Source organism: Ursus arctos, unplaced genomic scaffold (genome assembly GCF_023065955.2).
Source record: "Ursus arctos isolate Adak ecotype North America unplaced genomic scaffold, UrsArc2.0 scaffold_8, whole genome shotgun sequence".
Classification (NCBI taxonomy): domain Eukaryota; kingdom Metazoa; phylum Chordata; class Mammalia; order Carnivora; family Ursidae; genus Ursus; species Ursus arctos.
In genome coordinates this window covers 34,454,566-34,478,265 of record NW_026623100.1, presented here as the reverse complement: position 1 = coordinate 34,478,265, position 23,700 = coordinate 34,454,566, and the positions used below count along the sequence as shown (strand labels likewise).

The 23,700-nt window shown below is 47.1% G+C and overlaps 1 protein-coding gene across 2 annotated transcripts in view; it reads right to left on the bottom strand.

Annotated features, from left to right (window-relative positions):
* ANTXR1 (ANTXR cell adhesion molecule 1) overlaps window positions 1-23,700 on the bottom strand; it is a 213,204-nt gene that overhangs the window by 56,132 nt on the left and 133,372 nt on the right. For both annotated transcript variants that reach the window (XM_026484155.4, XM_044377552.3), the window contains exons 14-16: window positions 11,701-11,742; window positions 3,616-3,711; window positions 2,939-3,106 (exon numbers count right to left, since the gene is read on the bottom strand). In XM_026484155.4, the coding sequence (XP_026339940.2) occupies window positions 2,939-3,106; window positions 3,616-3,711; window positions 11,701-11,742 (306 nt within the window). The remainder of the gene's footprint in view (window positions 1-2,938; window positions 3,107-3,615; window positions 3,712-11,700; window positions 11,743-23,700) is intronic.

The window sequence follows — 23,700 nt, the reverse complement described above, 5'->3', positions numbered from 1 at the left end:
CCAGGGGTGCAAGAGCTCCCACTGTTGCTAGTCCCTGTACGCATGGTGATCTCTGTGAATTCCTTTAACCCCGCCCTCACCAAAAGTTCAACCCTCTTGAGTGTGCTTCTGTTCCCTGCCAAGACCGGGACAAATCCAGACAGAGGGCTCAGGGAAGCAGAGTTTATGGTACTACATGAGGCTAAATGTTTTTCCAAGGCCCAGTGACGTCCACAGGCACCGTGGCGAAGATGGGGCTCATCGCGGAGCATGAGACTTGTTCGACAGTATGAACTCGGAAGTTGTAGCAAGTCCGCCCTTCTTCTGGAGAGATAGACAATTTTACTTTTGAATTCCTTTCTGGGCTTCTATTCTGAAACCTCCTTGTTTCTACCCTTCCGTCAACCACCCGGCCCATAAACACATATGATGACCTCTTTTTCTCTCCTCTCCTCAAAGAGATGGCAAGAAGAATGCCACCTTCTTCAGACTGAAGGTGCCAGCGTGATCTGTGTGCATCACAGGAGACAGTCTAACCGGCAGCGCGCTCTGGGGTGGTTTCCTACTTCATCCTTCATGTCAGCTCTTTAACAAGAGACGCTGGAGTCCCTGTGCTGGGCCAGGCGCGGTACTGTCTACCACAGGCTAAAGATGAGGTAGGCGTCCCTGGTGCCTCCAGGGGTCCAATCTGGTGGGGAGAAGACTCAAGCATGGGCAGTCACACCAGCGGGCTTTTGTATAGAATGAGCTGAGCAGGCGTTGGCTTGAGCTGCCCCACCAGCAGGATGGCAGTCACCTTTCCCAGGTCAGAGGAGGGCAGTCCTGCTGAGGGCCTTGGCCCGTCCACCAGCATCACAAGTCTTTTCCACCTGGCTGTTTGGGGTTTCCTGGACATTCAGATTCTCAACCACTTCACACGAATCCAGCAGTTGGGTCTGTGGTAAAAAGGGGCTGCGAGCTCTAACGTGGGCCTGCTTGCTGGGACTTCTGGCAAATCTCTGAGGTGTGATCATGGTCAAGTGCCAAGATTCCTGCCTTCAGGGAGGCTCCTAGGGAAGCCTGGCTGGAACCTTCAGGACAATTTCTTAACTGGGCTTGTTCAATCCCAGATTGCTGGGCCCCACCCCCAAAGTCATGGAGTTAGTAGATCTGGGTTGGGCCTGAGAATGCGCATTTCCAGTAAGTTCCTGGGGGATGCCGCTGCTGCTGGTCCAGAGACCACACTATGCGAACCAGCAGTTGAACACAGTGACTAAGGAGGAGGCCCAAGAGCAGGGGTTTGGAAGGAAGAGTAATTGGGGGCAACAGAAGGGTATGGATTAGGGAGTCTGGATGTTAAATAGGGGGCACAGGGGGAGGGGGAAGGAGTTTCACTGGATAAGAAAAAGTGAGCAAGTGACGATGGCCCATGTGCCTTTGAAAACTTTTTGCGTGACGCTAAGTCACGAGGCCTGGGAATCTGTATTTTTAAAGGTCTCAGGGTAACTCTGATACTCACCCAGGTTTGAGAACCTCTGTATGCTTAGTATCTGGCAGTACCCAGCACGACAAATGCTTGTTGAATTGACACTAATTCCAAGTGGGTGTTGGGAATGTTTTTAGATTTCTAAATCTAGTCGTTCTCTATCCCTATTTGTTTCCTAAAACTCAGTCCTAAACCACCAGTTAGCAGAGGAGTAACATGCTCTCAAGCAGAAACTGGAATCTTCAAACAGAACTAACGTTCTTTCCAAATCCAAGATTACAGAACTGAAAACCTGGCTACAACCAAGTATGTCATGTTAGTCACAAGGTACAGATTCCTAAAAACGACATAATAGAAAATTCCCTTTCTTGTTCATCTCAGAGACTCTGCTTGGCTCCTTCCTGTCTGCACACGCATGCACGCCATTGCATGTTCTGCATGAGAAAATAATTAGAAGCAAACAGCTGTTAGGCAAGCAAGCTATGTTTCGCCCACATCTTTCCAGAGTTCAAGCCATTGCCCTGAGGCGGGGGGCGGGGGGGGGGACTTATCTTAAAAAAGAATCTCCTTGCTTTAAACACAGCAAACCAAAATGAAAATACAGTTAGTGGGAGCATGAGCTAGCTTGGCTGAGATGAAACGTCTACCAATGACATTGCACTGCATTGTTTAAAATGATTATTTCTTTTGATTTCATAGGACAAGGGCTGCTCTAAGATTAGCAAATAACTTAACGAGTGGTGAATATTACTTTCACTCTCATTGGAAGAAGGGTAAAGGCCGTGTGGGTGCAGGTGTGCCCGTGCATGACGAGAGCTGGCTCTCACACGGGGTCTTTCACTTGTGGCCTTGGAATTGGTCTAGTTTCTGTGTGCACTATAGACGTAGAGGAAGAACAAGAGGAAGAGAAAAGAAGCCTTCAGGAAGGATTAACTACCTTCTACGGCTTACACTTCCTAAGAAGCCAAAGAGGTTTACTTTCTGGAGCTGTGGAGGGGAAGAGGGATAGTGGAGAAAAAAAGGGGTTTTGCTCACAGCCAGGAAGAGTGAGTCCTAGCTCCATGGCCAACACCTGAAAGGCTGGCAGGAGGCTTGGATAAAGGGGGATGGGCTTGTGCTATGGCAAGAGGAAGACAGATAAGGCATCAAGGGCAATGCTGCCATTTTGGTTAGTGGAACTGCCTACCACTGAAGTGAGCTATTACAGAAATGTACGGTGATCTTCTAGGGTTCCTACCCGTCTCCTGACTCCTAGTCCACTTGCATTCCACCTGTTTGCCAAGGTGATTTTTAAAAGCCTAGTCTCAACCTTGATATTGTCAAAACAGAGCAAGGAAATACCTATACTTTTAAGTCCATGATTTTAGAAATGTGTTCCTTTGTGATAATCTGGAATTTGGTTGGATATTTGATCATGTCAAGAGTCTGATCTTCCTATGTAAGTGTCTTGTCAAGAGTGATGATAGATTTCTGAGTAGAGAGAGAGAGACACACCTTGATCGGGGAGTACCACTTCCGGGGGGAAGAGGGCCGCCGCATGTTGTTGTTGAGATTCCGAGGCTCGGGGAATTCGTATTCCTGCTCCGGCATCTTGACTCTGGCATTCTTTGCCTTTTCCAACTTAGCACCTTCTTCTGTGGAACCCTTTTCTCCCCAACGAACCTAAAATAAATAACATATGATAAAGCAAAATGACAAAATAAAGTCCCTGGAGAATGGGCGTCGTACATACACGAATGATGTGTAGTGTGAATGCTACCCACCCCTCAATTCCTTTGGGTTTTGAGGGCCAGGGAAGAGGAGGGTGTGGAAAAAGGGAAAGAGGAAGCGTTGAAGGGGCAGAGAGAGCAAGCTGGGCAGATGGATGTTTAGGGGAGGAACTGTCCAGGCTGTGGGAACAGCATGTGCAAAGGCCCTGCAGTCCCAGATAAAAACTTCGGATTTTATTCCTGTGAGAGAGGAAACCACCAAGGGGCTTGAGCAGATGAGCAAACTACTCTGACTCAATGGTGGGCGAGGTATGGGGGTGCACCGTCAAAGGGGTATACCTGCCACCTCTCCATCTGATGCCTTATATAATCCCCATCCCCATCAGACCTCAAGTATGAGTTTTCACCAGTTTTATCTGGTGGCTGGCACACTGATGTGAGTACATGAAGCTGTGTTCTTACCTCCATCCTTTTAATGCCTCCAACGCCCCGCCCACCATAGTAAGAGGCATCTACGGTAGGCCACTTTTTCTTGGGCAGACCGTCATCATCTTCTTCCTGCAGAAAGAGTGTCATACGTGAAGGAAGCGAAGCACAACTGGTCTATGTACACGTCCACTTTGGCAAAGTGATGGGAGTCAACTGCCTGGGTTACCCCTGGGGCCTTCCTTGGGGCAAGTCATCTTACCCATCTGAGCTTATCTTCTTATCTGTAAAGTGGGGGTAAAAGCAGAACGACCTGGTTGGGTGCTGGCACAATCCTGGGACCCGTTCCCTTGTGCATCTCTACCCCTTCATAGGGTATTTCATCTAATTCCATCCGTGTGCCGACGACTTGCGTGTTTATCTCTTCATCCCCGACTCCTCTGAACCCAAACGTTGACTTGACATTGATGTCTCCTCTCAAGGGACTACTAACCATCTCAAGAATACCACATCCAAGAGGAGTCTCCCCACATCCTCACCTTAAACTGCTCCTCCTCCAGTTTCCCCACTGTCTGGAGCCCCTCTTGAATCTTCTCTCTCCCCCACCGTCCCTCCCCCGATTCATCTCAGTTTGCCAGCAAATTCTGTTGACCTTACTTCTAAAAGACCCCAAATCTGTGACTTCTCCACCCCCACCTCCAACCCCACCCCACACCATTGGTCCCAAGTCCCCTACACTTTCTCCAAGATACTATAGTAGCCACCTAGCCGGCCTCCCTGCCGAACTGCTCGTCTACAGTCTGTTCTCCACCGGGCAGCAGAGAATCTCGACCCCAGCTCTGCTCTGCAAGCTCTGGCCTTAGCTCACCTCTCCAGCCTTCTTCCTTACCACACTCTGCCTCCCTGCACTCCAGCCTGCTTGCCCTCTCTCTGTCCCTCAGACACTGAGCACATTCCTGTCTCGAGGCCTGCGCACAAGCTGTCCCCCTGCCCAGGAATGCTTCCCCCCTGCTCTTCTCCTGGCTGGCTCCTTCCTATCACTCCTCGAGAGGCCTTCTCTGGACATCCTTCTACAGTAGGCCCAGTCTCTTCATCCCATCAATCTGTTTCAGTTTCCATAATGGATCCTAACATGGCTTGATATGTATTTACTGTTGGTCTCTCCAGGCTGGAATGTAAGGGTTCCATGGAAGCTTCTGTTTATTTGTCATGTTTACCATTGCATTTTTAGCTTTTTGAGTGGCACCTAGCATGTGGGAGGTACCTAAGAATTATCTGTTGAATTTACAAACAAATGAGATGAAATGATTCAAATAAAGCAGTTAACTCAGTGCCTGCAGCTTTGCCCAGTGACCGAAGTTAGCGCTTACTGTATTCTTTAAGATGAAGGGAGAAAACAAGAGGAACTTGTAACTTTATGGATGGAAAAGGGAAGGATAATTAGCAAAACTGCTCCTTATCTTGGCACCAAAATTATTCCTGTTGAGGGGAGAAAAATATCACCATCTACAGTCACAGAGGGACTATAGGGTGGTGGAGTGATTTCCCTCCTGGGTAAAAAATCGGAAGTTGAAAAAGGAGTCTCTGCAAAGCAGAAGAATACGCCCAAGAGGCTGCAATTGCCCAGAACAAGCCTGCTTCCCACAGCCTGTGTTGGTGGTACCAGGGAGTCAAGGACTCGGAGTGGAGTCCTAGGTGGGGATAGTTCTATCAGTGTGCGGAAAGGGGCATCCCATGCAGGAGGCAAGGAACCGACAAGGACAAGTCGTCAGCAGGACAGAGATCCAGAGATGATGCAGCAAAGCGATAACACATTAATGCATTAAGACTCTCTGGGTGACTTGCTGCGCTTGGGACGGGCAGGCATCTTTTTAATAAATTTAAAACATTTTATAGACCTTAAAGGACATGATCACAGCAGATGGGGGGATTTGCAACATCTTGGCAGCTGATACTTGGGTTGGTCTCTGTCTTTTTAAAACAGATCTGTCCTTCTTCACCAGGGGACTGTGAGCCCTGAGCACAGAGTGGATTCTGTTGCCCTTGTATTCTAGGTCTTGTACGGAGCCTGGTGCACAGGAGGTGGTCGATAAACAGGTACCGAGTTTGCGATAACCACAGCTGAATTACGAAGCCTTTACATGCATGTGTCAGACACTCTTCCAAGTGCTCTACGTGCACTAACCTTTTAACCTCACGGCGGGCAGCCCGGTAGGGACGCTATTACGTCCACGTTAGGGAGGAGGAATAGAGCGGGTTTGGGGACTCAGGTCGCCCTGCTCATGGGTGGCAGAACTGCATTTGAGCCCAGGGAACCTTACTCTCGTTTGTTTCTCAGTGTCAACAAAGTTCTGGGTTTTGTCCTTCAGGTTTTGCTTTTCCAGGCATTTGCTGCTATCAAATAAATGCTACTTTTCTCCTTCCCCCCTTGTCCCTGCTCATTTTGACGCTTTATGACTGTAAGACATGATAAAATGATAAAACCAAAGAGCCCCAATATCAGTTCACAGTATTTTACCCTGTGAGAGAATTTCAGAAGGCTTAGGATGTTAAACCAAAAGCCTTCGGTATCTTACACATACGGTTAAACTATCCCTAGAGGTGGGTGTCTGTGTGTCATATATGAAATACGGCTTCACGGCTGGTCTCATGCAGTTTTCCAAAGGAGAGAAATGAAATAATATCACCCAAAAATGAACATAGCAGCACCAAGAACATAAGAAACTCCAGGACTAAAGCCGATTTATTCAACAGGGAACTGAAATGGTCTTAGGAGTCTCCTGATTTTTTTTTTTTTTTTTTTTTTTTTTTAAAGAACAGGAGTACGAACACTGGAGACCATTTACTGGAGCCTTTTCATTGTACAGTCAGATCTGGAGAAATGAACGGAGAAATGAACAGAGTCGAGGCTCTGGTCCTGTTCCCTGATGCCTTGTCCAGGGACCTTCCCCCTGTCTGCAGCCGGAGCTGCCCTTCCTCACGTCGTCCCTCCCGCCACGGACTAGCTGCGGGCTCTGGTCTCTGCTCTGCCGAGCATGTGAGCATGTGCAGCAGGGGCCGGCCTTCCCACAACAGGAAATGCCAGGGCTTCGCTCTGCTCCACCAAGCCTGCCGTGTAATCCCCTGACCCGAGCTTGCCTGCCAAACTCAAACAACAGCAAAGACAACACAAAGGCCCAGGGTTTGACCGACGGGAGTCAGAATTTCCCTGCAGTTACCATGGCTCTGTTTACACATTCTAGAGACTAGAGGGTTTTGCAATCTTCAGAAGAGGAGGGAATCTTTGATGTGTCTTTTCATTTGGCCCCAAACTGATGGAGTAAAATCACAGTCCCCAGCAATGCCACTAAGAACATCAGCAGCACCGGAAGCGAATCTCTACATCAAATTGGGGAGCCCCCGTCACACTGCCCTTCAAGGATGTGGCGGGTGAGGAAGACCTACCAGGACACAGATCCTTTGCAATTATTAAGGGACAGACTGGATAAGCCAAATTGCTCTGCCGGAGCAAAGTAGTAGGGACGGGGGGTTTGCGGGCAGTCAGCAGAGGATGGGCGGGAGAGAGTGGATGCGAGCTGTCCGCAGACTGCCCGGGCCCACCTGAGCAGAGGGCCTCAGGCACCTCCCAGGAGCAGGAATGACAAGGATGCTGGCCTGCGCTGTAACTCACCCCTGTACTTTTATTTTATTTTTTTTTTTTAAATGATTTTTTATTATATTATGTTAGTCACCATACAGTACATCCCCGGTTTCCGATGTAAGGCTTGATGATTCATTAGTTGTGTACCCCTGTACTTTTAAACCTTTTCAAGCCCCTATGTAGATGGTCTTATGCCTGTGGTGCCTTGGTGGGGTGGGGGGAGTGTAGGAATCAGGTTTGCAAGATGGTGCTTGACAGATGAAGAAGATGAGATATGGCTGAAGCAAGAAGGAGGAGTCAGTGGTGTTTGGAGAAACCGCAGAGATTAGGGAGGGATGCTGGTTTCCCATCAGGGGAAGTTATGTTTAAATCTTAAAGGATGCGGTGGCCTCAGACATCTAGTTGGCTGTGCGTGGGTAAAACGAATGGCAGCACGTTACTCAGACGGCAGACGCCTCTTCTGAGCGGCTGGTCCTCGGGCGGCCCTGCTCCAGGAAGAGAGTTCCAGAACACCGAGCCTGACACGCACGTTTGGTTTCGCCCATAACTGGGCTAGTCCTGTGCTGCCCTTAGACACTGAATTTCACCATCTTCCTAATCATGCCAGGGTTTTGTACAACTCCACGCTTCACCCTTCAGGGCTCTGCGTGCTCAGAGCATCCGTCCTCCGCTGCTTCTACGGCTCTTTTAGAATGTCGCTGGAATGGAAGCTATTCTGTGAAGAACTCCCCGATTCCCCATAGAATTCAAGGCTCTATGGGGGCCAAATTAGGCCGCCCGCCCCCAATTCACTGCAAGGCGGGCACCAGTCGCAACTCTCTACACAAAGGAGAACATAAGTGAAGCAGAATCGAGTCCAAGGAGACAGTTGCATTTACCATTTGGTTGAAGGAGAACCCATCTTCAGCCCTGAGGAGAAGCCCTATCTCGCCACAAACAAGGGCCCTTTATTTGTCTGTTCCTTCGTTTACTCACTCAAGCAACTGGAGCTGAGCCCCCACGGCTTGCCAGCCCAGTGTTATATTTTGAAAAAAATAAAGAGAGCAAAAAGAATGAATCTGCCACCGAGAATGTCTACATTTATAGAAGAGTATGCTTTGTGAGGGTGACGACGTAAGTAAAGGACCAAGGCCACTGACACTCCCAGGCCCACGAGGCTCTGGAGGGCAGAACCCAGAGCAGAACTGGCTGTACTGTCTCATCTGAGGTCTTTGGGGATAAGCCAGAGAGGTCACCCTCAAGGTCAGTCTTGGAGATGAATTCCTAAGAGTGAACTGACAAGTCAGAAAAGTCCAACGACACTTCTCTTGGTAAATACCAAAAATCCCAGCTGAGCGAAGATGGCCCCATTCGGAGTTGCATTTCACATATCATGACCCCGTATCATATCTGTTCACGTGCACACACAATAATTAAGGACAGCACCATGATTGTCCTGTATTCATCAATGAAGAAGAGAGTATTTCCTTTTTTAGTGGTGATGTTCTTTTTTAAACTACTGAAATAGAGGATACTGAATTCTGGGCCTGTTCTAGGGCTGATGCTTGGAGCATACGTGTGTGTGTGTGTGTGTGTGTGTGTGTGTGTGTGTGTGTGTGTGTATGTAATGTCCAGTGGAAAAAAGATGCCTGGCAGTCACTTGGCTCTTCAGCCCTCCAGCGTGGGGGCGACTCCGGCTGTCCTTGGAGACATAGCCATGAAGCAGTTCAACTTGCCTGGTCCTAGACAAGTTATATGATTTTCTCATAGCTCGGTTTTCTCATCTAAAAAGTTCTTGCCCCAGAGAAATGGTTAGGATGAGTGAGCATGATAATGAACCTGGAAATAAGTTCATTATTCAAAGCCAGGGGCTTATGAATCGTATGCCCACCCACGTCAACGCCTTCAGTAGGCATCCCTCCTCCTCCCAAACAAGCATAGCCACAAAGTCCATGGAAGGTGACTCAGAACTAAGCCATCAGATGAAGTACCACATGATTGGATCCCCCCTTACACTGACCATAATTCGGAGGACCTAGAGACTTTGTAAGGATTCCTCACTCTGCTGCCAGTTAGAGAAGACTCTCAACCCAGGAAATACCCCTCTTAGTTGTTACAATTGAGCTTTCTTGCTTTTCCTGAGGTCTTGAAAAAAGTCATTTTTCTTTGTCTTCTCTTTATACAGAAGGATCACTGTTGGTTGCATGAAATCTCAAAAAGTCCTGCTTTTTTAAACTATGCATTTCGATATTCCCTCTTAAAGAGGACCACTGAGAGCTCATTATAAAGTTGTGTTCATTCTACGTTTGGCTATTTAAGTAGTAGATCTGTCTCCCTTAGGATATGAGGCTTATAGAACTGATGAAAGTTTGGATAATTAATGCTGAACTTGTTCACATATATGGCAGAGTGTTTGACTTCATAGAGCCATTAATTGAGTGTTAGACGTTGTGTTAAGCTCTTTGGGGATAAGTCCAAGATTAGTGAGATATAGATCCTGACCTTCAAGTAGCTAATGATCTTAAACATTGACGTAGAAGAAAAGGTCAGTAAAATACCCTGGAACGCAGAGAAGGGAGAAATGAGAGATTAGTGCTGATGGGAGGAATTCCAGTGTGTTTTCTGGAGATAGTAGCACATGAGCTGTGCCTGAAGGACTGGTGGGATTTGAATGGAGAAAGCTGGAGTAGAGAAGGTTCTAGAAGTCTAGATTCAGACTATGATTTTCAGGGCACTAGGTAAGATCCTTTGTAGGGCTAAATTATGTTATCTGTTCCTGTGAGATTTCTTTATTATTTTTCTGCTGAAACATTAGGAAGGAGATTTGGGCTGCTTAACTCACCAGGCCAAGGAATTATCAGGGCCAACACACATGCTAAGTGATCAGTGCAGCCTGCACCCTGCCCCAGCCAGCCCAGAAGCTCCTTCATGTCTAACACAACCCTTTAGATCTCAAGTATCCCAAGGTTGTCCTTCTGTTTCAGAAACCAGATCTGCCTTCTTCACGTGGAAGTATGACTTCTATGAAAATAGTTAATGAAACTAGGTGGCGTTGTGCAACTCACACCCCACAGTCTGGTACCTAAGTCCCCTGGTGCATATTGACCACAGTGGCTGCCAGGTCGCCTTCCAAAGGCAAATGCAGGGTCAGCACCAGAAGAAAGGGCAGCAGCTCCTCCAACTGAACATAACGAAGGGAGGGAACATTCTTCACCTCAGGGCAAACAGAGCAACTTCATCAAGCGAAAGCTTCTTGCCCTGTTTTCCTCTGGGTGTATGAGACAGCTGCACACGAGGGAAACACAGCCAAACTGGAATCCGTGGAACTTGCCACGGTGCTTTCTTTCTCTTGAAGGATTAAGAAAAGGCTTTTGTGGATGTAAAGAGGGTTTTTTCCCTCCCTCCTCTTTGCGAAGCAATGTAATTTCCTCCCTTGATTTCTGGGCAGAAAGTTTGCATTCCAACAATATGTGCTTTAATTGATTGCAGCTATTAAATCCCTTGGCTTACGAGCATATGGTTCAGGATATAACAGACCCCTGGAATGGTAAATTCAATCATTCTTCTCTCCTTATGCAAGAAACTTGACAACGGCATTGGGAAGAGGAGTGATGAGGGGCTTATGCTCAGTTTGCATACAATAGACTTTAGGGGTTGAGGGCAATGAACTTGAATCCTCACCCCTATGTCTTTGGATCCCACTAAGTTTTCAGACCTGTACCCTGGCTTCTAAATTGGTGAGTGATGCATCCAGGGAGGCCTGTTGCTCTGGGAGTGATCAGAGGATGAGGAAAGCTCCTGACCTGGCACTCCTGCCCAGGGATGCTCCTTCTCACCGTTAGCCTTTAGTGCCTCCACCAGATTGTGCCCCAGCCCATGCTTGCACCAGAACTGCCTGCGGTCCAGTTTATGGCAGAGTCTAAGACGGTTTCTCTTCCTTTAAATGATGAGGATTTGAGAGCAAGATCAGGATATTGGCACCCCCCCAGCCCCCCAATATATTTTTATTACTGCCTGGCAAATCTTTCAGTAACATTGTTTTCAAGGAAAGAAAAACGGACTACCATAGCATCAGGCTGTTCCTAGAATCACTAATTCTTTGGAGAATGTATCAGCCTTGCCCTGATCTACATACACGAAGCATACGTCTCTGCAGGGAAAAGAGAAACCTAAAGTGTCTATGGTAGAGGAGAAAATTGTATGGATAAAATATAAAATAAAATTTAAATAAAAATATCTATGTTTGCATCTCAGATTTTATCTTTGCAGGTAGGAAACCCTCCCAAACCCTTCTGTCTGTGGCGGCCAGTTCCGTTCAGTTCCTGTTCATCCTTGATTTGGAAAGGACCCAAGACTTCCCTCCCTTCTCCCTCCGATGTGTGGGGGCCTGGGCCTGACTTAGCTCTGCTTTTCAGGGGCCTGAGTCCCGGGCCAGCCCAGCCAGCTCTCTGCTCCACCTTACCACCCTCTCCATCTGGCTGCACCCCGCTCTGGTCACTTACCTCACTCTCCTCAGCTGGGGGTGGAGGGACCTCCTTGATAATCTGAAAAGAAAAAAAACAGAACAAGTCAGTGGAAATCTCCAGCCACCTGCTTTCTAAGAGGCCTGTTCTCCAGAAGGGCCTTGGTAGTGTGGCCATAATTACCACCGTGATGGGCCCACGCAAGAAAGGCTGAGTCAATGCCATGATGTGTCTTTCTGGGCCGAATAGCTCAGTTAGTTAGAGCCTGATCCAGACTGGGGGTTGTGTTTTCAATTGTATCTGTTTTATGTAGAGAAAAAAATGTTCCACAAGTGACAGTTTCATCTTTCATTTCTCATTACCCAGGTAGCTATCTCACAAATGTATTCACTCATATAGTCACCCAGTTATTCATGCATGAAATCATTTATCTACCCAGCCAAACATCTACACACGTGACAAAGGACTATGCACAACAGAAGAGAAGACGGTGCTGCAGAGATGAGTCAGGCATGCACCACACTCAGGCCGTTGGCAGTCTTGTTAACTGCCACTGGCCCCAGATGGTACCTGCCCAAGGAGGGAGGGTGTGATGGTCAGGCAGACCAGTTCTTGACAGAGGGCAGCAAAAGAGGGGTAACCAGGGATTTCTTTTAGGGCTCTGACTCTCAAGGGGTACAAAGATTGACATTACAGTATTATAAGAGTGTATTCTGCAACTTCCCCATCATCGGTGCTGAACAAGAGAGAGATGCAGACGCTCGGGGCCGGGAAAGCAATCTGGAACCCCTTCTAACCAATGAGAGGATGAATGACACACGGGAGGAGGACAGTTGGGTGACCGTGAGCAGCTTCTCCTCCTGCTTGTCCCCAGTTGGCACGCCTCGCGCATACAAGGAAAGCCCTTGCAGTAATTTAATTTAGAGCCTTTTACAAAGCAGCTTGGCCATTATCTACTGCGACTCCACCATGCCCCTCGAGGCTCCCTCCTGTCACCCCAAGCTTATTAGAATGTTGGGTCCCGGGGCGCCTGGGTGGCACAGCGGTTAAGCGTCTGCCTTCGGCTCAGGGCATGATCCCGGCGTTCCGGGATCGAGCCCCACATCAGGCTCCTCCGCTATGAGCCTGCTTCTTCCTCTCCCACTCCCCCTGCTTGTGTTCCCTCTCTCGCTGGCTGTCTCTATCTCTGTCAAATAAATAAATAAAATCTTTAAAAAAAAAAAAAAGAATGTTGGGTCCCCTACATGCAGTCTTTTCCTTAGAGAATTCTGGTAAATACAAAGGTCATTCTATATCTCTTGATGTCCTCGTGCCAGGGCTGGCCGGGCTCACTTTGGCCTGGGTGCTCAGGCCCTGCCCACAGGGCCGACCAGATCCTTACTCTTCTAGTTGGAGAGCTCGCCTGGCTGCTGACCTGGCTGCCTAGTAGGCATCAAGGTCTTCCTCACCTCTCCCTCCTGAACACATGTCTCCGTGATTGGATGATTTGGGGACCTCATCGGGCTCCGATCCCCACTGCTGTCACCCACACTGCCATGATCTGTGAGATCATCTCTGTATGTTGAGACAGGCTGCTGACTTGAGGTTGTATTAACACCAGCCAGGAAACAGCCACTCCAGCCATCTAAAAGGATGGTATTCAATTAATTAAGAGGCAGAGGTTAAGGCCTCCAGGGCTTTCAAGCTGTCGTTTCATCTGCCCCCACTTCCTGGCCACTGTGGGAAGCCTGCTGAAGGTCTTTGGAAAGCATGAAGCCATGATTTTGCTCACCCACTCAACACTGGCTCCGAATTCCTTAAGGGAAACTCTGGGGCGGGCCATTACTGTCCAATGCTGACTTCCTATCACCCCAGAGGCAGGGATGATTTTAAAACAGGAAATGGCCCGAAACTGGAGGGAGAGGTGAGGAGCTGGGGACACCAATCTGGCATGCATCTTTTCTCTTAGGGCAGGGTTGGGAGGGGCGTGAGAGGGAGAGCAGGATACTGAGGAAACACAGACAGATGTTGACAAAAGTGCTGTGGGCAGTGTGCATGGCAAGGACGCTGGGTACGTAGAGGTTCCGTGCAGAGCAGCTGGGCTCTTGTCTTCACAGCGCTGCCAGCTTCCTCCCTCACCACATGGAAGCATAGTGTCATTGTCCAGTGGGAACCCCAGACCTGCTTTTTTCTGATTGTGAAGATCTGACAAGTCCTTGAACCTCCCTGGGCTCTACTGTTCCAATCTGTTAAATGGGAATGATGTAACCTTGTAGAGTCATGATGAGCAATAATGTTTGTAAAACATCTGGTAGAGAGTGGGTGTTCAGTAAATGGTGCACGCTATTATTATTATTATTATTATTATTATTATTATTCTCCCCTCCCTTTCTTTCTTTTCTCCTTTCTCTGTCTCTTGCCTTTATTACCCCTTTAACGAAGGTTTCATTTAACCCCCTGCATATACTGATACACTAATGACTATGCGTGGTGGTTTCCACAAGTAAGATAGGAGGCCGGTGCTCATACAGTGGTCAGGAGGCTTGAGAGTGGCCAGGGACTTCAAGGCTGTCAGCAGCAGGATGTCTCATCACATATGTGTATGCACGTGACATCAGCCAGGAAGTGCAGCACCAAGTGGCCTACCATTCAAACCAACCCAACTGTGGTTGCCATTCAGGGTCACTTCTTGAGTTTACTGAATTCTAATTCCAGCTATGTCCCAAGGGGGACCCACAAGACAATGCCAAAATACACAATGTATCGAGTATTAATCAAAGGTGGACTAATTTGTAATCCAGGTTCCATGCTGACACACTGTAAATGGGCACCTGAGCTTCTGGAAAAATGCCACCATGCTCAGGAAAATAGGATGAGGCACCCGTAATCTGGCCTTACTAGTTGGGTGCCTGGTGGTACTGAGCAGGAATGAGGAGGAAGCCTTCCTATTGCTTCAAGCTCCACCACTACCAGTCCTCCCTTGGGACAGCAGGAGAGCGTTTCAAAGAATGACCCAGACAGGCGACGCTGAAGTCATTACATGATTATTCCAAGTCATGAAGCTAGACTGGCTGTCTGTGAGTGAGCCAAATGCCTGTGCCAAGACCAGCACACGGGCCACCCAAAGGAATGCTCTGAGCATGGGGACACGTCAGCCATCTCCACCCCAACCCTCAGAGGGCCAGAGCCCATGCCTAGGAGAGCAGTTGGGCAACACCCCGTGTCGCTCTCGAGCCTGCGGTACCACTGGAGCCTTGCTACACAGACGGGCCCGGGACCCACAGGATAAAACGCCAACTGCCCCACCTCCACCCGGCCTGCGTGATGTGGCCCCCACCTTTCCACCCCACCCTTCTTCACTCTCCCCTTCACTTTCTGCACTTCAGCCTGCTGGTCACCTTCCTGCTCCTTCCATGCACCCTGCTGCTTCTCACTTGTAGACTAAATGGTTTCTATCCCACCCTGCTTTTTCCCTGTGCCTGCACATAACCAGGTTAACACCAACTCATTGACTCATCAACCCAGAGAGATCACCAGTAAACACACCTTCCCTCAAAGATGTCGCCCCTTGACCTCACAGTCCAGGCAAGTTCCCCTTTATGGGATCTCATAGAACTCAGCGTCTTTTGTAGCACTTTTAATTATAATTAACAGATGAATTCAACAGTTCTTTGCTTCCAACTAGTATGACTAGCAAGTGTTTATTTCTAACTAGAATGCGCTGGAATCAGCATTGAGCACTGCCAAGCATAGGCTTGATTTGGCTTACTTCCCTTCTTAGAAGGTTCTGGGAGATTCCTCTTTGTTGTGAGTGGGCTCATCAGATCTTTCCCCATTAGGAGGGAAAAACAGAAGATGGTAAGATCAAAGAGCTCCTTAATAATAAAATGTTTAAAAGGAGAACACCGCTCAATGAACATATTTATAGGATAACATGGTGGAACTGAATGGCAGGATGGAGGGTAAATCTGGGGACACTTTTTGTACTTCTCCTCCAGAGGCCAGCACCACTTTTCCACTTACTAGCATCTTTAGCTTGGATATTTTGAATGGGCAGAAGGTGACCATTTACTTCCTTGGGAGAACTGCCCTAGAGATCCTTCCGCATTGATGGTTGGACTGGTGTGGTGGAGGGGATAAGAAAAATGAGATAGAATGTGGACTTCTGAATTCTATTTGTGTCTCTTTGCTATCTGGGAATTTCTTGAAACTGTCTCTGCTGTGAATTGGGAGAAATGCCCCTACGCCCCTCTCATCTGTTTTAGCCATGTTTGTTTAGAGAGACATGAGATAGGGCCAGATTTGACAAAGACTGTTGTCTGGATAAAGGAAAGAAAAGATCAGGTAGAATCTTATTAAACTGAAGTCTTACTGGCAACTTCTCATTGAGTCAAAACAAATTACAGTCTTGCATACACCCCTGAGTCTGGCTATTGGACATGGTAATGACGATGTGGAGAAAGAGCTGGCGTGGCATGAACACAGTCGGAAGATCAGATATACCCAGGTCCTCTTTGATACCTGGGAAATTTGCTCTGAATTTATGAATCAAGTTCACCTGTTTAGGTCTCTCTAATGCTCTCTTTTAAAATTAATTTTATAAAATGTTAAGGTGAAATAAAGCACCTGGTGAGTTTATTTTGCTTGTTTTTTTTTTCGTCCAGAAGTATTCAAGTTTTGCTCCTAATTTGTATGTTCTGATCTTTGCCACTCTGTTTGCCCTTGCTAACTTTACTGCTGCCGCCCCGTGCAATGGAATGCAGAATGCAATCTACCCAGTTTTTAACACAGGCGCCTCTTCCTTTTCCCAGATGGTAGCCACACTGGCTCACTAGATGCTCCACTTATTTATTTTTTATTTTTAAAGATTTTATTTATTTATTTATTTGAAAGAGAGTCAGAGAGAGCACAGCAGGGGGAGCAGCAAGCACAGGGAGAGGGAGAAGCAGGCTTCCTGCTGAGCAGGGAGCCCGATGTGGGGCTCGATCCCAGGACCCCAAGATCATGACCTGAGCCAAAGGCAGACGCTTAACCGACTGAGCCACCCAGGCGCCCCTGGGTCTTTGCATTTCTAATGAATTCTCATGATGCTTCCGCTCCTGGTCCATGGACCACGCTTTGAGAATTCTGAGTTAGCTTATTTCTAACAATGCTATCCTCAACTAGATATGTGGGGGCATGTTGCTGCTTCAGGCCAGACATTCTGGTTGAGAGTTGCTTATGGCTGATTGGAAACACTGGCTTCAAAAAGGTCTCAGTCTAAAAATTATGGTGTCCCCTGCGTGATTGTCAGGAACTATGGGGTCTCCATAGCCCCCATGGCAGTGTGTTGGGGAAGACACAGAACTGTTTCTGGAGGAAACTCGCAGCTCTGCTCGCAGGCACTCTCTGGCTTTCTCTAGTGAGCATTCGTGCTCACTGTGTGCAGAGCTGGCCATGCCTGGACTCTTGGGCCCAGCCCTGAAGCAGTCCCAGCCACACAGGTCCCTGGGAGCTAGGGACACAGATCTTAGCCTTCACGGTCGGCACCCTTGGCAGTTAACGCAATGAACTGTGTTTGCATCTTTCTTCCGCACTGAACCTCAGTCTCCAGAAGACATGGGCGTACTTGGCCAGCTTTTGTCTCCTGACATGTGGCCCAGTGCTTGTTACTCAGTCACTATTTCTGGGAAGGACGGGCGTGCTTTCCTATGGAGGAAAATGTAAAGGAAGCATTCCTCACTATTCTAAACTTCCCTGCCCCTCCAATAAGCATCCCGGTGATACCAGACTCAGGGCTGATCTCCTGTCTCTCGATCGTCCACATAGATGCTTCTTTAGTAGTTAATACGCTACTAGTGCCAACCGCTGAGCGTCGGTTGTGACACTTAGATGAATCATGAGGCTCTCTTTAGGGTCATAGGCTGAATTTATATTAATTACAGTACTTTACTGGACACATCTATACCCCATTCTATTCCCTAACCCCAGCCTCCAAGTCAATTCACTTGCGTGTAGTTCAAGAATCCACTTTCCAAGCATTGTGTCCCAAACTGAATTTCTGATAAGACTTCCCTAGGGGCGCCTGGGTGGCACAGCGGTTAAGCGTCTGCCTTTGGCTCAGGGCGTGATCCCAGCGTTCTGGGATTGAGCCCTGCATCAGGCTCCTCTGCTGGAAGCCTGCTTCTTCCTCTCCCACTCCCCCTGCTTGTGTTCCCTCTCTCGCTGGCTGTCTCTATCTCTGTCAAATAAATAAATAAAATCTGTAAAAAAAAAAAAAAGGCTTCCTGAAAATTTGAAGTTGACCTGCACAGTCCCTTTTGTTGCAATACAGGCGTGTAATACGTGAATTTGTTCATATGTGGTAGGTAAACTGGGCATAAAATCAGTAAACTGTGAGATCATGTTACCTCAAAATTTGATTTTTCATGAGATAAAGGAGAAGGTGATATATATACATATATAAAATATAAATAAATATATAAAATATAAATATAATAACTTTTTGTGTGGTAAAAATCATATAACATATAACATTACATTAACCTTTTTGAAGTGTGAGGGGATTATGTTTGGTGCCGCTGAGTAGCATCGGGTGAACGTGAGATGTTGCCCGGCTGCCATCAGTGACCTGGGAGGGAAACACAAAGCCCCACACACCACATCCGTTTTCTCACTTGCATCCACCCTGGTTCAATGCCAGTGTACACCGTGCTCCTGAGCCTCTGTGCTTTTCCTCATGAGAGCATTTACTATGGCCTCCTCAACACGAGTGCGTGTCCTGGTCATAAGAGCCCAGGGACTGGGTGAAGGAGGAGAGGCTTACACGTGTGGAGGAGCAGCTTGTGAGGAGATGAGAGAAGACGGGGCATCGTGAGACCAATGCGAGTGAAGGTGCCCACACTGAGCTTCATCAGAGGCCACACTGAAGAACGAAAAGAAAGGAGCATGGAACTGAATGGGAGCCACCATTTGCTTTCAAGAGGGTTAGAGGCGTGCGCCATGGATTGAAGAAAAGGCTCTAAGGCCACGAGCAGCAGAGTAGCACTTCCACGGCGTTCGGTCTTACTTAGAGCCACACCAACAGTCTTTTTTGTTATGAAAAGAAGAACCTGGCAAAACAGCAGAAGCTGGATTCCTATTTTAAGCTGGTGCAGAAGGAATAACAAGACAATGAGTCACAGCCATCCACCTCTGGTGTCGTGACACTTTGTCCCAGGAATGTCCTTCCTTCCGTCCTGTCTCCGTAACTCCAAACCACGGTGCTACATCACACTCACGGCACCAGGAAACTTCGTGTGTCTATTTTTACAAATCAAGGCACAGTGGTGTATTTACTGTAGCATAATTTAAATTAGGGGCTTAATATGCTTAAAATGGTGGAATTTTTACTGAGTTTATTATTAATTTTTTTAGTGGTATGTTTTATTCGACTGCACAGTTTTCAATGTGCTGCTCTCAACTCGTGTCCCCCATGAGTCCTGTTATTTTTGTGGGGCCAAAATTCCATAATGCAGTAGGAACACATATTATAGGAGAAATGATGGTATTTGGAGAACCTTCCATGTACGTAACAGCCATTGCTAACTGTGGAGAGAACACAGGAACTCCTGACTGGGCCTGACTTCCTTATCTAATGTTTGGTCTCTGTGCTTTCCATATGTATTGGAAAACCTCAAGGAATCTTGAGTAATAATATTCCTTGGGTTTTGGGTAATTTTGGATTGTGAGCTCATGGGGACATTGCATTTACCTGAGGGAATCCTGTGAGGACTGGGCTGAGGGCTCCACCTGCCAGAGAGGATTTGAGTTTCCTTCTGCAGGTTCCTAAGTACTTCCACACTGACCACTTTTCCTAGTGTGCACTTTACAGAACCACAAGTAAGATACATTTGCATTCTAAAACTGAGAGGTTATCGTTCTGCATCTTTAAGGGGACACACACACACACACACACACACACACACCCCAGACCCACGGCCCATCCTTTTGCACAAGTTCCCAGCTTCAGGCAGAAGACTCCATTTCAACTCCCACACTTTGAAGGGCCTATGTAAGGCTATTTCTTAAAAAAGATTTTATTTATTTCTCAGAGAGACAGAGAGAGAGCACAAGCAGGGGGAGCATCAGGCAGAGGGAGCAGAGGGAGAGGGAGAGGGAGAAGCAGGCTTCAAGGAGCCTGATGCAGGACTCAATCCCAGACCCTGGGATCGTGACCTGAGCCGAAAGCAGACACTTAACCAATTGAGCCACCAGGCATCCCTATATAAGGCTATTAAAACAAATGTCTAGGTTATTGAGATCAAAAAATCTCCTGCCCCTCAGACAGCCACTGCTTTAGGGTCAGCCAACCGTCTGATTTCCAGATCCTTCTTTATTTTGGCCCTGGAAACGTCTTCTATTCTCTTATGAGCCTGGCTATGTATTTGAAACAACTTTTATTACATTTTTTTCTAGGAGTTTTTTTTCCCCCTTTGTTTTGCTATGTAGTCCTCACTGTATCACTGTCAAGAGTAATTTCTTTTTCACAAATGATTGTTTCTTGCATGCTCAGAGGGGTTGTCTCAAATAAATATTGTATTTAGATGGCTAAAGTTTTTTGGGGCCTTAGATTTAAAACACTGCTTATCCCGAGACTTCTGGGTTAATCTCTTAGCACCGACTCTTCAGCTGCCTCCTGGCCTCATAGGTTCTGTGTGAGGAGAAGCCCTCAGAACAGAGCTGTGCAGAGAAGAAAGGCCAGTCGAGCTCCGAAAGCCATCTAACAAGGGCATTAATATCACAGGTAGAAGGGGAGGCTTGCTCTTGTGCTTTAAATTCTAGACTAACTTTATCATAACTATTCTTCTCATTAAAATTACAAAAGCCAAGGGAAAATGGGCAACCTGATGTGGAAGACATCCAGGAAGTATGAAACGCTAGCTAACAGCAGATAAGTGGATCTTTCTACTCTACGAACAACACAAATGTCACGGAAACCTCACAGCTGATCGGAGTGGGTTCGTGCCGGCCAAGTACCGCCCGGATCCAGTAATTGGACACTGTAGTCAAGCAGAGGCTGTAGTGCCAAGGGTGCAGATCTAGAATGTAGTACAAGAAATTGTCATAGAAATGAGGTCAACTTTTTTCTTTTTTGCATCTGGGACTCAGATTTCAAATGTTTTTGGCCCTCTAAGTCTCCTCTCCCAATGCCTCAGTAACTAAAATGAGAGTAGTGAGGGACAGGCATTTTCACATCAGTTGATCGGGCCTCCGGGGCTCACATGGTAACTTCAAAGAATAGCTCTGCATATTCTCCATTCGATGATATGTCACTGTCACTGCAAAACTCTCTTAAGTGAAACAGTTAAAAGCAATCCATGAATTCAGATCTCCTGAGGCTTGGGGGAGGAGTGTCTGGTCTGCCTAGGTTATGGGCAAGACGACTCCAGCCACAAGTTGTGCCTATGGGATCTGAGCAGGGCACCCAGGGAATGAGGAAGGCTTGATGATGTTCACAGCATGTCAATCTTGTTCTAGCGGGCCAGGAAAGAGGCCACACCTCAGAGCTCAGGAATCTGCTCTTTCCGCTGCTTGAGCATTCTCTGGGACTATGTTTCCCAGACACTATTCGGTAGAATACTCATGTCTTTCCAGGTGTCAGTACATTAATAGGTATTTGGAAGGGCGGGGGGATAGGGACAGGCTAAGGAAGGGCTCCAGGGTCAAAATAGGTTTGGACATTCGCAACACAAATTATCTTATTAAACGCTCGGAGGTGTCCTACAGTGAAGACCGTTATTCAATTTAGTTTAATGGTGTCTTTCAAACTCATGGTCTAAATACCCCTGGCCCGAAGTATGCCTACTCACATCTTGTAGGTACCACTGTCCTGTGGACATAGTTTGGAAATGCTGTCCCGGATTACTTACATAATAGAATCCTCAGGTCGTTCGGATGTGTAACCAGGTTTGAGAACCACGGGCCAGGGAATCTTGAAAGGGAGGAGTAGATTCACTTATAGGAGGTAAGAATGTAAAGGAGCAACTTTAGAGGCAATATGGTTCCAACGTTTAAATTTTACAGATGAGGAAATTAAGGTGAGGGGATTTGCCCGATCCTGTGAGTGAAGAGGGGGGTATCTATTGGAACCCAGTTGTCTTGGATGACAGCTCAGGTCTGCTCATCCCACCCAGCAGGCATGGGGCTCGTGGTGCCTGGGTTATAAGGCGGGTGGCAAGGCCAGCCTGGCAGGGGCAAGGGGAGGCACGAAGCCAGGTGGAGACGAGAACAGACTGGGTGTGTGGGCTGTGTGGTGCGGAGCTCCAGAGGTGAGGGCAGGCCCTGGCAGAGCTCTGTATGCCGGTCAGGAATAATCTCGTAAGCTGCAGAGTGAGGAGTGTCCAGATGGGAATGGGTGGAGGCTCAAAAGAGATCCAGAAAGCAGGAGGAGTCTAGGCCCGAGATGCATGGCTAAGCAGCTGCTCGTACCAGTCGGGTTTCTATTAAACAAACGATCAGTAAACCCCTTGGCTGCTGTTAAGCTCGGCTGTCTGGCCCTACCGACTAAATGTTATGCTTAAAGGCGTGGAAAGACTTTATTTTTGAAGACTTTATTTTTATTTCAAGAAGGCATATCAGGTTCTTGATTAATTTTGGTCCCTTCCAATTTGTCCCTGGAGATGTCGAAGGGACTTAATTCGTTGAACTCTTCTTGAAACTCAATAAAGTGAATTAAACACGGGCTTTTATACACGCTTTAAAACTGCTCATAAGATACCTACAGAGGCATTAAAAACAAAAGAGAGCAGAATTTCGCTTCTGTAGGGAGAAACGCTGGATACATGCACACTACCCTTTCCCTACAAACTGAATAACAATATTTGCCCTTATTTGAACAGAAATATAATGATTTGATCTCAGCTAAATAGCACGGTTTAATTGTAACTTTATAGCAGGATCTCTTTTGTTTTCTTTCTAATAGTGATAAAAAACATATAAGCTAAAACTTACCATCTTAACCATTTTTAAGTGTATAGTTCAGTAGTGTTAAATTTATTCACATGGTTATACAACCAACCTCCAGAGTTTTTTCATCTGGCAAAATATGGCAAGATCTTTTCACCTGGGGTTCCTGACATGCCATTAACCTCCCAATAACACGGGCACATTTCTATGATTTTATTTAAGAAACGGATATAAATGTCTTTTGTTATGCAATTAAAAAAAAAGATTTTATTTATTTATTTGACAGAGACAGCCAGCGAGAGAGGGAACACAAGCAGGGGGAGTGGGAGAGGAAGAAGCAGGCTCTTAGCGGAGGAGCCTGATGTGGGGCTCGATCCCGTAACACCGGGATCACGCCCTAAGCCGAAGGCAGACGCTTAATCGCTGTGCCACCCAGGCGCCCCTTGTTATGCAATGTGATACATATCAAACATTACATGTAACATCCATGTAATGTCTGAAATACAGGACTCCCTGAATTTCTAGAATAGTTCCGTGCTCTCATATCACTGATTCACTGTTGACTTTTTTCTCTACACATTCAAGCCATTCAAAACATTTACTCTTCTAATATATTTCAGCTCTTTTTTTAATGAGCCTCTTCTTATTTTCATTTCCTAATCTTCTTTTTTGAGTTCAGTTGAGAGATTTCAATAATACTGGCCCAAACTTATGAGTAGATGGAGTGGCCAGCACCTGACTTGGTACCGTGATGCCCCTTGTGGGACTGAGGCAGGGCTTTATTTCTTTCTGGTAAAATACTGGCCCTTGGATTTCCTTTTTGAAAATGCAAAGAAGTCTGGCGTGCTCAGTCTCCCTCAGTGTGGGTGTTTTTGTGCCAGTGAATACATGTAGGAATCTCAGAAGCCAAAGGTGTACCTGGGGATCCCGAGGGCCAGGTTGGGAAACACTAAAAGGTTTTGATCCAGGATCTGGCCAATTACTTCTCTCTCTCCATCAGTCATGACTGATAGATTCTACTCTGCTACGGGGGCAATAAGTTACCCCAGGTTCCATCTAGCTGGAAGATAAAAGCCCAGATGGGAGTGGGGTCCTGTAGGAAAGGCAAAATGCAACGGGGAGCGCTGGTCACCC